This window comes from Sinohyriopsis cumingii, chromosome 9 (assembly GCF_028554795.1).
Source record: "Sinohyriopsis cumingii isolate HCF-2022 chromosome 9, ASM2855479v2, whole genome shotgun sequence".
In the NCBI taxonomy this organism is placed as follows: Eukaryota; Metazoa; Mollusca; class Bivalvia; order Unionida; family Unionidae; genus Sinohyriopsis; species Sinohyriopsis cumingii.
In genome coordinates, this window is record NC_142969.1 from 54,511,611 (window position 1) to 54,526,533 (window position 14,923).

The window sequence follows — 14,923 nt, forward strand, 5'->3', positions numbered from 1 at the left end:
TTTATTTTATGCTCACATAAGTTGGCTACCTAAAGTTTGTGACACAGTGATTTAGCAGATTTCTTACGGTAATGTCAGATGTTTACCGTACATATTATGCTGTGCCATGTGTACCTGCGCACAAAATCATTTCCACTTCAGAGTGATAAAAATTAACTGATATTTTCAGAATAACAAACTACAAGTTTCAAGGATAATATACAGGGGTTATTAATAAGAAAACAACCACTACATAAGGAAAATGTAGTCCACTGACAGAAAATCAAAGGGAGGTAAGTATGTTCTGACCCCAAAAAGTAGTTTTTCCACTATAGTGAAATAATAGTTATTTTTTCACTAGTGAAATATCAATATTATTTTAATTAGAAGATCATGTAATTCACTGCTTAGCATGAAATAAAGTGTCTTATTATTTATTTATGAAGTTCGATTAAATACTTTTAATAATTTTGTACCTTAAAGTGATAATACAAAAGTAGGAAAGCGTAAAGGGACTGTTATGTTATGTGTGTGTGTGTGTGTGTGTGTGTGTGTGTGTGTGTGTGATTTCGATTTTTAACGTAGCTGTAACAATTTTCCATCATATCGCTACTATGTCTGCAGTGTGACAGTTTATCACTTGGGCATTGTGTCACATACATGTAGCATCATGTCCCACTCAGGCACATTATCCTGACACCAGGTCGACCGGTCCTAGCACTAACTACTTAATACTGAGCGAATAGCAAGGTAGCTGCTAGTACCATTTTTATAAGTCATTGGAATGATTCGGCCGGGGTTCGAACCCGCTAACCACTAGGCCACCAGAGCGGTCTAGGGACTGTTATCATTGCTACGTAGAGACATATTTCGTGGTTACGAAGCCCATTCCAACATTCCAAGTTGTTGCACGATTCATGCATATAATTGTTAGTAATTTTGTCATTAAAAAAGTAGAAATGGAATGCAATCAAGGCTTGAAAATTAATTGGAGGGTATTCTAGGTTTAAAAGGAGCTGTTTCTATGGCCTAATGTGACAGAAATGACAAATATTTAACAGTTATTAAGTTATAAAATAAATCAAATAGTTATTCCTGAATGGTAATGTGTAAACAACAATAATGAATTTGATAACAAGTCTTGACCTAAACAAAGCAGCTAGACCCAATCAAATTAGTCTTTAACAGTTTTTAACGGAACAATCATAATCAATGTGTTTTTTTTATTATTCAGCAAATCATGAAAATAATTACAAAAACGTTTGCCCCATATTTGAACCATTTCAGGCCGAGTTAAAATTCATATTAGGTTTTTCGTTGTAGGGTAATAATTCTGTTTCTATTAATAAAATGTAAATATAAGCACAAAATAATGCGATTATATCAAATGGTATTCAAGGCTTTAATATGTCAAAGTGTCAAAGTGTGCCAAAGTTACGTATTTCTGTGTGGAAAGTCTAGAAGACGTCACAAAAATGAATATATCGTGTAAAATAATTTATTAAATTTTGCTTCTTTAGTCTGTGATTTTAATTGTTTTTACAAAGGCATCTTTTCTATTAATTTGTATGTGGTCATTGAATGAGTCCATTTTTTCTCCACATACCACGTTTTTATTAATACAAATTGTGCCATCATTCAATGAGAATAATTATTTCCTTATATCACACCCATTCAAGTCTATAAACGGATGTGTGATCATTGAATGCGCACATTTCTCTTCAAATATCAGACATTCTTAGACTAAAATTCTCAATCTTATGAACTTCTGTGCCTTCGATGAGTGAACATAATTTGCACCTAAGAATTTCAGGTGATAAAGTCGTTTCCTGCCTAAGATTGCCCACGATTGTATACTACAATTGTATAGTAAACAAATAAAGAGAATCCTTTCAGCAATATCACCCCATCCATACCATCATTAAGGAGTTATTATCTGTGTAGGACTCAGGTCACGAGGACAGAAAATTGTTTTCATTTTTCTCTGATTGTCAGTGACTACAAACATGTATCAAAATCGACTGTACAAGAAAATACCCGAATGTCAGACCCGAAGTCAAAGTTCATATTTCCACCATCGTGAAGCATTTCCATGAATTTAGATGATTGCTGGTTATTCGATTATTGCTGTATATTTTCTCTTAAGTTTGCGGCTTGAATAAATGGACATATTATGCAGAAAAAGGTCTGAGTTTGTCATACTTTTGATCCAAATAATCGCATAAGGTATATTTAAAAAATAAAGGTACCAGTAATAAAGTACATTACGGTCAAAAACCGTTACAGTAATAATGACGTGGTTAATAAGGCAGGTTGTACTGCAACATGTAGCTGTTTTATTTATTCTGTATTAAATAAAAATTAAAGGAAACCAAACATATAAGGATTTTATTTAAAGAAAGAAAAAGAAAATATGAATAATACACTCAAGTTGATTATTCACACTGATGAATAAAAGTACGATTTAATTATGTTTTCCGATGTTATTATCGGTAAAACTTAAAAGAACTTTGTGTAAATGGAGTAGCAAACAACGCAAAGGGCGATCACACCTACAATTGGATTTCCAATATTTCCAACAAAACCTTGACCGTTGTGCCAATTGTCCAACGATACGACAGCTCTAGTATTGTCGTGCTTTAAAGAGTTTGACTGACGACAAGCAGTAAATCTTGTGCGTCTTTGTAAATGTTGGGACCTCTTTCTGTCACTTATTCGTGAAAGTTTATCCCTTACAGACACTTTAAGTTTCAAATGGTCCCCAGACATCTTTGTGCTGTTTCCTTTTCCCTCATTTAGGAACGGATTATGTTTTGTGTTCGGACCTTTCTGTTGTGTTTTGAAAGTGTTGCCGTTTTCTTCGACTTCTGTTATCTTTGTGAGTTTTGATGTAGACACGTTAAGATTTGCGTGTGCAACCTTTCCCGCCATCTTTGAATTGACTGCGTTAGGCTCCTGTACTACTCCTTGTTGCACAGTGGAAGAAACCACGGTGTTTTGCCTGCCATATTTTGAGCTTAAAGCTCGAAAGAGTGAAATGTAGTCATTATTTCCGATGGAGAGATTTCCTAGGTAAGGCATAGTTATCTTTGGCTGAGAGACCCTATGGTTCTCAATATGAGATCTAGGGGTTGATGCCTGTTCGGGTTCTTTATCATCTCTTGCGGTAGATTTCTTGATCATAACACTTTCGTATGGATCGCAGGAAGGGCCATCATACAACGATAGCGGTATACTCTGTGCCTTATTCCATGGGACAATAATATGGGAATCATTGAAAGGGACTACTAGCTTCCGAACATCAATCTTGTCTTCCCACAGTAACATCTTTCTCTTCCGCAGGTCGTATATCACCCACTTCCAGTAGATATGGGTCCCAGCTCTGGCAGAAATGTAGATTTCCCACTGGTTTCCAAATGTGTTGATCGCCAGAAGGGGTCGGTTCTCGTCCCAGTTTCCAAGGGTCATATGAGACCCAATGGCAGCAATAGAAGCTCTTTCAGGATCAGAAATGTCGTAGGATGTCTCTAATTTTACCACAATATCTTTGGTGTTGTAGGTCATCTGGAAAAAAAGACGGTGAACACTGATGTATTTATTTCACTGTGAGAAAATAGAGCTTAATGTTAGACGTACATGCAATCGATCGATTGATAGATCGATCGATCCATCGATCGAGAGAGAGAGATGAATGGATAATTCAAAGGTCCGGTCCACAAAAAATGCTGGATACTTGGTAATAAGATATAATTACCGCGAAAATAGTAAAACGTATTCCACTCCGATAAAAAAGATAACGAAATTTATGAAAAGTCATTATGATCTGAGAGAGAGAGAGAGCTCAGTGATAACATGCTTGTCTTGCACAGCTGCAGCTCTGGGTTTTATACCCCAAACTGGCACAAAAAACCCAGAACTTACAATTTAAAAGATTGTTATTGCCGATTCAGTGTTTACTTTTGGATTCCCCATTTTACCCAAACTAACGACACTATCTAGACCATTAAGAATAGTGCAAACTTTTTAAATACAATTTAAGTAAAATAAATAGATAAATAAAGAAAGAAAGAAAAAAAAAGAAAGAAAAAAAGTAGTTTCCAGTTTTATATTTTCTAAAGTTTGTATGGCAGCAGATGCCAATATTATACATGAGGCAAGTGAGGACTTTCTGCGAAATCTTGATATGCCATACAACCCCCCATATTGAACCTCAAAGGAAACTAGCAGAAGTTAGAGAAATATTACCCAAAAGACAAACTAAAGAATGAAAGAGGGACTCTATAAGTTTTCAAGAATGACATATAAATGAGCAGAATACATCAAGTTAATTGATAAACCAGTCAATAAAAGACGTTGGTCGGAAAGTAGCCAACGATTAAGAGCTTGAGCAAAATTTCCAGAAAGTGATATTTGGCTTTTAGAAAACTACCTTTTACAGAATTACTCTCACCTTTTCTATCCAGACTGATTTTTCTACTTCTAGAATAGCAATGGTGAAACACTGCGCAGTACTGATCTCACTAGAAAAGTGTTGTTAAGCCAGCTAAGGTGACTTTGTAACGTGACGTTGTCACCGTCTCTATGCAGTGACGTCAAAGAACAATACAATCGAAATATCGTCGTCTTTCGACGCACGTCGAAAAACTTCGAAGGATACTTGACTAACTGCTTACTGTCTTGCGTATTAAACAAGAACACAACTTGAACATAAAAATTTACTATGAAACTTCACACGAGTGATATTGCGTGAAACAGAGTTGTTACTCTGTTTTCCATCCATCTTATCAATCCAAATTAAAATTAAAGATTTGTATCATTTTTCAAGCCCATAATTGATGAAATTTTAAGTTATATGCTAAGAACTGGCCAGTAGAGAATTGTGTATAATTTATATCTCGACTGCTTCGCTAGTGCATAATCCAAAAGCTCAGCATAAGCCACTTCAACAAGAGAGCAGGTCATTACCGTCATTTAATTGTGCGTACTTAATTAACATTAATGCATTATACCCAAAATTGCTTGCAATGAGAAAACTGATTAAGCTTAAAGCCCCAATCCGCCATTAATAATAAGTTTCACCATTCTTCCAGTCTAACTAAAGTTTGGAAGGAAGGAAATGATTTGTTAAAAGAAAGCTATCTGACGTAAATGGAACCCAACGATATTTAGGACTAATATCTTTCAAGATTCAGTATTGTTTTGGCATATACGACTTATTGCACGTAACGGCGGCATTGGAGCCTTATGTTTTCTGGTCGTGAATTGCACCATAACCAGTGAGCTTATAGGGTCAAGTCAAACAGCATTAACACAATACAGGACGCTCTTCACATTAAGGGAGCAATCTTCAGCTGTAGAGCTGATCTTGGGTGGGAGTAGTAGGACCTGTGTGGTTTTGTTTAATTTTTGTGCTGCTTTTGGTGGTGACGTTCACTAAGAGGAACGATATGGGTTTCCTCGCGGTGAGAAAACAAAGCTTCCGGACCAACGCGTCTGCAGTTAATAAAGTGGCTCATGGGGATTGTTCGAGTCTTCTAGAGACTGAGAGGGGCGGTCCATGCGCGGTGTCTCCTTGATTTATATATATAAAACATTATTAAACATTATTCGTATTTTTGTATAAATTATAGTTTGATCTTGGTGACTGAATTATATCTTATTCAGAGTTGTGCAAACCCTATACTTTGATACCCTATTTATTTGACTGGTTATATTGTAAGCATTGATCATACATATAAATAGTCATATATCAATCATATTCGTTTAGAGGTTCTTTATGTTTATTCTTTTTGATTGCTTGTTTAAGTTTCTTGCCCTGATTAGTTCCAGTTTGGAACGATATCAATTCCTTATATCAGTCGTTTAACTCCATGCGCATCATTCTGTTAACTACATTATTTGATATTATGCGCACGAGTTTTGGTGTCAGATTCATTCATATTTCAATCACATTATAAATAAACGTCTCATTCATGAACCTGCTTTAAGTGTTTTCGCTGTAATCGAATCCCAACCTGGATCTTCCAGTTACAATTACGACCATAATTTACTATTTTGTGGTTCTAACAGAAATGGCTAAGGAAAGTGAACACTTAATGTTTCATGACCATGCAGGAAACACTGGCCAGGAAATTGTCACGTGTCAATAAATTCCCCCCCCATAAATAATTAAACTATCAAATGAAGCACGATTTTGTTCGCGTATCCAACTCCTTATGTAATCCATGTCCGACTGGTGTGTGTGTGTGTGTGTGTGGGGGGGGAGAGAGTCAAAGCTGCAGATTACACGAATCATTTCATGCACGAAACTGCTATTTTGTTTAGCATTTTAAAAAAGTTGCTTGTGTACAATTCCGTTATACCGTTCCGGTGGCCTATTGGTTAGATCGTCCGCCTCAGATGAGGGAGGTCGAGTCATACCAAAGACATAAAAATGGTACTAACAGCTGCCTCGCTATGCGCTCAGCATTAAGAGGTTAGTGTTAGGACTGGTCGGCCTTGTGTCAGGATAAGTGACTGGGTGGGACATCATGCTATATGTCTGCTCCATGATGCCCAAGTGCTAGACATCACTATAAACTGCCATACGGGAGACATCGTAGCGATATGACTGAAAAATTGTTAAATATACGTTAAGAATCCAAATCACACACACACACACACACACACACACACACACACACACACACACACGATTCGGTCAATCACTTTATCTCTTAAATCACGCATGCGGAGAAAGAGAAAAATAGATTCTTCTCTGGCATACTTTTCTCTTTACAAAATAAATATACAAAACAGTGACAACAATTTTTTTGGTGTGCAATAGATTCTATTAAAAACCCATCTGGGATATATATAAAAAAACCTGATAAATATAAACCTAGTTTAATAAATGCCCAATATGCATACCATATTTAAAACCATTTGACCTTTTTTTGTTTTAGTATACTAGTCAATGTTTGTGAACACGTATACAAACTTAACCAGTTAGTTATTGTTGTTGTAGGGTTTAACGCCATTTTTCAGCACACGATAGGCTATGTATGGCGGCCTGTATTAATGGTGGAGGAAGATCCCGGGCTAACCACAGAAAGAACCACCGACCCTCGAGAAGCTACTGGCAAGCTTTCTCACATACCTACATTGGCCGAATCCGAGACTCGAACCTACGCAGACAGAGGTGAGATGGCAGTGATCCGTAGCGGGGCCCCTTTCACCAGTTAGGATAACAGAAGGATATGAAGACACTTACGTGTATATACTAATATTTCTTGAAAATAATAAAGCAAAGCAACAATATACAAAAATTTATACCTAGATAACTCTCAATATTGTGAAATAATTGGTCCCAAGTAAAATTAACGAAAACTAAAAATAAACAAAATACTCTTCTAAAAGGTGATTGAATTGTTTTTATTCTGGATCAAAATTAAGAAGAACCAAAAGATTATGCAACGAAAAATAAAACAGACATAATGCCAGAAACAAATTCTGTCGTTAAATTAAATAAAACCTACCCAAATTATCTAAATGGTTCCTTTTCTTTTATATCTTGATTTTCAAAGCATTATGGAGCTATTATGCACTATCTATGAGGACTTAAATAAACAGACCTTGTAGACAAGAAAAACAATAACACACATGCTAACAGCATTTTGCCTTTATTTTAAATCAATTGCTAGGGACTTTGAGCCCATAGGTAATTTAAATCAAGTTCAGAAGCTTTTTGTGAAGAACTCAGACCAATAAACGCTTCTAAAATGATATCAATCAAAAAAGTTAAAAAATATAATTCAGCTAAATTAATAAAATTTAATCACCAAATTTTTTGCAATTTTCTTAAAACCTCATCGTATCAGAAATGAGTGAAAAGAGATTACCGCTATAAAAAGGAAATATTGTAAATTCTATTAGTGAAATTCACTATCGCTAGGTCTAAAAAAATGCTTTAATAATATGCAATATTTTTTAATGGAATTCCAATCTGTGATTATGAATAATTAGAAATTAGACCAGCACGTTATTTGCTGCACCATGATTAGCTCATGATGCTAGTTTTAAGATAAGCAAATTAGAATTTTAATTGCCAATAGGTTGTGCTATCTTTTTAATGATTGGTGATGCTGTCATTTTAATGATTGGTTATGCTGTCGTTTCAATGATTGGTTATGTTATCTTTTTGATGATTGGTTATGTTATAGTTTTAATGATTGAAATGTTATCTTTTAATGATTGAATAGGGATTCAGAGGAAGAATAAGTACGATTCCAAATAGAAATGCTACAGCAAACGATGACTATGATAATGAACCTAACGATAACATGGCAAGTGAACAAGTTTTGAATAATGAATAATACAGTACATCAAGGTCAAGGTCATGTATTATGTACGTAGACAACGGCATTTTATATGACTGGCGCCTTATGAAAACCAACGCCTGTTACACACTTTATATGATCAGACGAAGAATTAATAAAGCTAACTTTTACTATCTTGGAGTGATAATAATCTACTCTCCTGAACTTTAGAGGTAGGTTTAGAAGTTCTAATGCACTTGGATGATTATTTTAAAGATTATCCGTTGGCGCCAGAAAAAGATAATTCCTACTGAGGATGATTTATCCCCACTATAGACTTAATTGATAGGTAAAAAATAATAAACAGAAAGATATGTTAATTTAATAAGTTACAGAGCAGTTAAGCACCAGGGTTATATCATACATAGAACTGAACAACCAACTACAAAATCTATTCTCTGTAATGCAACGCATAATTGATATATCGTCTCTGTTAACAGTATAATTTTTAAAACTTTTTTTCTCACACTGTCCATCCACAGTAATGTAACTAGGCTTTACTGTCACGCAAGTACGCTTCATCGTCAGATAGTGGCATGATTCCATTTAAGTAATGATACTCATTGCCATTACATCCTTAGAACGGTTTATTGTCTTAATTTGATTCACATTACATTCGTCATTACTTTTTCAATATCGCTCTTGGATATACTCACCATTTATAATTTCATTTATTGTTGTCTATCCAGAAATATTTCCATAGTCATTATGTAACTTCTCTACCATTAAAAACATGCATTGATCCTTTTTATAGTTAGATTATACAGTTAATCGATTTACCTAATTATTTTTTTTTCTGGCGGTATCACTGGTGCGTTCAGAAAGTCAATCATAAACTGACCGAAAATACATAGTAATAACCAATTTAATTACTTCTTCTAGGCCTTATAATCCATTTTACTTAGGAAATATATTTTAAAATGAAATATCTATCTCAAAATCATGGCTTACTGTAAGAGTTGAATTTAATGTTTTATGATAAACAGTGTTGAATATGTTGTTAATTAACTTGCTATTTATTACTTTAATGAATTTTTATCTCAAACGTTTGCTACAATTTTTTCATCTGCAACATTTATTGAAATGTATTTACTTTACTTATACTCGGCTTGTAGCAGGTTGCGCTCTCTTTGATCTTTTGGAGGCATTTGCTTATTAAATACTTCGCTTTCATTCGATGCCACCTAATCACATTGAAATATTTGAACCATCTATCAAGATATAAATGTTGTATTATCTTTTGTCACCGTGCAAGCATTATTTTGCCTTCACTTCTCTCTGTCTTAACGTTTGGTTCTCCTTTAAATGCTTTTGCACTATGTCAACGATTTAAAAATTGTTTTCCAAGTTCAACTCTTCATTAATCTTTTATTTTTGTGAAGTTTTCTTCTCTAGCGATTTAGGAACCTTATAAATTGTTTACAGTTTTACTTTCAGCCCCTTCCATTTATATTGCAAAAAAGTTACAGTTTTACTTAACAGTTATTCAAGCTTTGTCACGTTATTCAAGTCGTTTTTAACTTATTAAATTCTTTTAAAGGTTTTCTACGTTTAGCTATTGATGACATTTTTATTTTTAGCGAAACTTTCTTCTCTGGTGATTCATCAATCTCAGAATTTTATTAGTTTTACTCTCAGTAATTTCCGTTTATTCGCAGAAATAAATTAACGATTTTTTAAACAGCTGTCATGTTTTGTTTAACACATAAATAGTCCTCGACGCCAGCTTATATTTTCAACAACTTACATATCTGTTAAATTATTACTAACCATTCAGTCTTGATTTTGTTAGTTTGATGCCTTTGGCTATAATATCATAACGTCAGTACCACTCAGCACTATAAATTAAATCGTTAAAGAATTGGAATTGGAGAGCTTCGACAGGTAAGATGATATCCTAGCCGAATTTTATGGTTATTTAAGTTAAGTAGATTATGTTGCATGCAGTTATCCGTAATTATCTTTGCATTTAGTTATAATGTGTATCTGCATTTATTAGAATGTATTGAGATTTCTAGTCGGACGAACCTAGACCGTGATTGGGTTTAGTATGTCCTCATTAATTCTTTTGACGCAAGTACCATGAATAATTACTTAAGTATGTCGTAGATTACTGAATAGGAATATATCAATATTTAAACGATGTGTTACCATATTCGTAGAAGTAGTAGTTACTAGAATTCTTAATTAGTGGCGAAAATCTGTATCAGTTATATAAGGAGATTTGTAGTTCTATATTAGATATTGTAAGGTTGGTCACCCATTAATCTGACGGAAAATCTGTGAGAGAAGTGATTCGATTACCTGAATGTAGAGCAGGGGTGCAAGATATTATGTCCCTTATCTCCTTCCTGGAGGAAGCTTTCAGGGTGCCAGCACATGATTGGCCCTGAGCTAGAAGGGAGAAGGAAGTAATAGAGGGGGAAAGAAAGGATAGAAGTGGAAAGGAATGATAGAGGTGGAAAACAATGATATAAGGGAGAAAAGGGATGGAAGTGGAAAGGAGAAAACAGATGAGTACCAAAACGACTCAAGAACGATCGATACTCACACAAATAAATCACAGACTTTGGCATGATGCGCTAAACTGTTAAATGGAGTTCGACCAACTGGGTCAAATGCTATGAGAATAGCATTAAGTAGAGATTGTGAACTTGTATTCACATATTTACTAAATAGACTCTTGATATTTTATTTGTTTATATAAATGTATATCTGTTGTGTCTTGTGTTGTCATATGTATTTGGAGTGTCTACTAAAGCTGACTAAGGGATAAAAGATCAGACTGCGCACTTGCCTGTCATGTTATTTATAATACACGTAGCCAAGGCATGGCAATTATATTTGGCAATATCCTTGATAATGTAGCTGATATATGGTTTATAAATATCTCTAATTATGCAAGCTTGCACGTTCCATTTATTATACTAATGTTTCATTCATGTTTTTCTCTTAGATCTTCATTGAAAAACAAGGTTTATCTTCTCGAATTCTATTTTTGACAAATCTAATTCTTTTTCAAATCGATTTTTATCCATTTGAATGGTAAAAATAGCAGAAGTTAGTTGAGTTGAATTTAAAAATACTGCATATATCGAAGTTTAAGAATTACTTCTTTTTGAATACATGCTACAATTCTAGATTGTTTTGTCAATGCGAGAATAAAATTATAGCATTAGTGAACAAAATTATTTTGAAAATAAATAGGCTAAAATAAAATTAACATTTCTAAAAATGGTGGACCAGATAACAGCTTATCATTTGGTTAAATATGTCAAACAATGCATGGAAGCTAATAATAATAATAATAATGAGGATTTTGTATAGCGCCTAATCTTTAGAAGCTCTAAACCCTTTACAACATTAGACAACACCTATAAGATAAAAAATATATAATAATTACAAAAACAAACACCATGAAATTAGAAAAACATTTTAAAAAAAAACATGCTGAGAATATTTCAGGGAGGAAACATTATAACGTCTTTAAGTTTGTTCTTGCGGTCGAAATAAGTGAGTTTTGAGAGCCCTCTTGAATGTGATCACTGTGTCTTTATGTCTAAGTTCAGTGGACAATTCATTCCACGTTGCTGGGCCCTGGTATGCAAAAGAACGCTGGCCATATGACTTTGTTTTCATAGTGGGAATAATGAGTATACAATTGTCAGAAGAGGAGCATAAGTATCTTGCTGGTGTGTACACATGGGTGAGGTCAGATAGGTATGTTGGAGCCGACAGTTAAACGTAGCACAGAGAACAAATTTTGTGTTTGATTCTGGATCGAATGGATAGCCAGTGTAGGGTATAGAGCAGCAGGGAGGTATGCTCTGATCGTGGTACTCTAAGTATGATCCGAGCAGCTGTGTTTTGAACTTTTTGAAGTCACTAAAGTAGATATTGAGATGAACCAGACAGAATTGAGTTACAATAGTCCAGTCTTGAAAGGGCTAATGAACACAGAAGTGTTTTAGTGGCATCAACTGAAAGATATTTGCGAATTGAGCTGATGCGTCTCAGCTCAAGATATGCAGCCTTGCATATGTTCATGACATGTTGGTGCAATGTGAGAGTACTGTCCAGAGTAACACCTAGTTTTTGTACTGATTGTGTGAATTTAATGTTGGCTTTGCTGATATTTATTGTTTGAGGTAAAGGATGTGAATGAGAAAGTCTTTTTGTTGTGATCAGAATGGCCTCAGTTTTATCATCATTCATCTGCAGCTTGTTACATGTCATCCATGATTTCACATCAGAAATACACCTCTCTACACCTTGGATGGTAGCATCAACTTTAGTTGGGTGGCTAGATTTGTATATTTGGGTGTCATCAGCGTACAATTGGTGAGACACTGGATGATGATCTATAACACTTGAGAGCGACTGAATGTACAGAATGAAGAGAACAGGTCCAAGAACAGACCACTGTGGAACACCACAACATAGATCAACTGGGCTGGAGTGTATTCCATTTGCAGATACAATTTGTGTCCTGTTGACCAAGTAGGACTTGAACCACAGTAAGGCTGTATCATGAATGCCAAATACATGCTGGAGACGGTGAAGTAATATATCATGGTCTATTGTGTCACATGCTGGAGACAAATCAAGGTGGGTGAGGATTGTTCTCTTTCCGCTATCCAACGCAGAGAGAATGTCATTAACTACTTTTAGAAGAGTAGTTTCAGTACTGTGGCAAGGGCGATATGCAGATTGTACATTGCTAAAAAGACTGTTTGGATTCAGATGAGGTACAAGCTGGGATAGAACAACCTTTTCTAAGATTTTTGAAATGAATGGGAGATTAGAAACTGGGCGGTAGTTCTTTAATTCGTTATGGTCTAGTGTTGGTTTCTTCAGCAGAGATTTTACAATGGCAGTTTTGAAAAATGATGGGAATTCCCCGTATAAGAGAGAGGTATTAATACCATCAGTTAGTGAAGGCAATACTGGATCAAAGCACTCAAGTAGCAGTGATGTTGGAATTGGATCAAGTTCACATGACTTTGGTGCACTCTTCATCACGATTGTACGTACGAAATCCATAGAGACCGGTTCAAATGCTGCTAATGGTTGCCACTCAAATTCTGTATCCCAACTGAATGGTGACGACTAGTTAATTGAAATTGTGGTGTCAAGCTTATCTCTAATGGTTTGTACTTTGTCACGGAAGAAATTTGCAAACATGTCCGGAAGGTCAACCGGAGAGAAGGTGGTTGGAAGTGGTGTAGGTTTGTTCCTTGACATTAGCTTGTTAGTAATCTCGAAGAGCTCTTTGCAGCTGGAACTTTCCATGATATTAGTAGTGTTGTGGGCTGATTTCGCTGCATGGACTATATTTGTGGCATTCTTCTTAGCGACTTCATAGATTTGCTTATGAATAGTGAGTCTGGTGGAAAGCCAGAGCCTCTCAGCTTTACGGCGGTCTCTTTTAGCAGTGCGAAGCTGGTCCCTAACACTGCTATACCATGGAGAACACTTTTGAATTGATACTCTACACTTGGTAGCTGGGGCATGTTTGTCAAGCAATGAACGCAAGTATTTTTGTAAGAAAAAAGAAAATATATGGTTTCACCAAAATGTGAATAGCATTACCACAACCTACAGAACAACCTCTGAACCCAACTGTTACAGACACGCGAACTGAAAGAGTTCATGTGGAAATAGAAATCCAAGAAACTAATACAAAACAGCACATTAGAGAAGCGGGGAAATTAATAGGTAAACATAATGAAAGAGTTGTCAGTGAGCCAGCTAATAGATTATTCGTGGTGCAGGAAGAAAATGAATTTAAAGGTTATTCGAGTGAAATATTTGTAGTAAACTAACACAATATCAATGAAAATGTGCCTTGATTTGAATGATAGTGATATCAAAATAAAAAAGACATTCCAATAAAGAAATTGTTGCAGATAAAACTGCTTAAAAGCAAGAAGATTTGTAAAAAGAAAAATTAAAATTAAGAGTACGAAAAGCTGATCATTAAATATAGAAGATAACACCATAGAAAATATCAATAGAATAAAAATCTAAAAGTTAAAGAAATGTTAGCGTTAGATGAAAGCTTAAAACAACAGTTCCAAAAAACGGTATAACAATTGCTACTGTTTTTTACAGCTATTGGTATGGTAGCAAATACTTCTGATTTGACTATGACAAAGTTTGTAAATTTATTAACAGTAGCTGTGGTTAAATATATTTGTTTATTGATCAGTTTTAAAAAGATATGAAACATATTGCAGACTATTTAAGTTAGTAAAAAAAAGTAACAGCACCATTACCTGATATTGGTATTGCAGATTATTTTGACTTTTTAAGGTAACCAATAAAACAGCAGCACCATTGCCTGGTATTATTGGCAGTGTAAGCATCACGGAATGGTTACGTTTTATAAATAGAAAGAATAAAGAACGAGTTTATTTGAAACAAAGTAATTCACGCTAGTTTTTGCAACCATAGATACAATAATGAATGTTTGTTTATTTTCTTTCATGATCAATATATATATATATATATATATATATATATATATATATATATATATATATATATATATATATCGTGAGGTTTATTAGTTATAATGTTTATAT

General features: G+C 34.6%; 1 protein-coding gene across 1 annotated transcript; it reads right to left on the bottom strand.

Annotated features, from left to right (window-relative positions):
- Positions 1-2,352: 2,352 nt before the first annotated feature.
- On the bottom strand, positions 2,353-4,523 carry LOC149791841 (uncharacterized). The gene is made up of 2 exons (XM_089969278.1): positions 4,430-4,523; positions 2,353-3,543 (listed from the first exon to the last, which is right to left on the bottom strand). The coding sequence occupies exon 2, from the start codon at positions 3,541-3,543 to the stop codon at positions 2,479-2,481; it is 1,065 nt and encodes a 354-aa protein (XP_089825404.1). The 5' UTR covers positions 4,430-4,523; the 3' UTR covers positions 2,353-2,478.
- Positions 4,524-14,923: the final 10,400 nt, after the last annotated feature.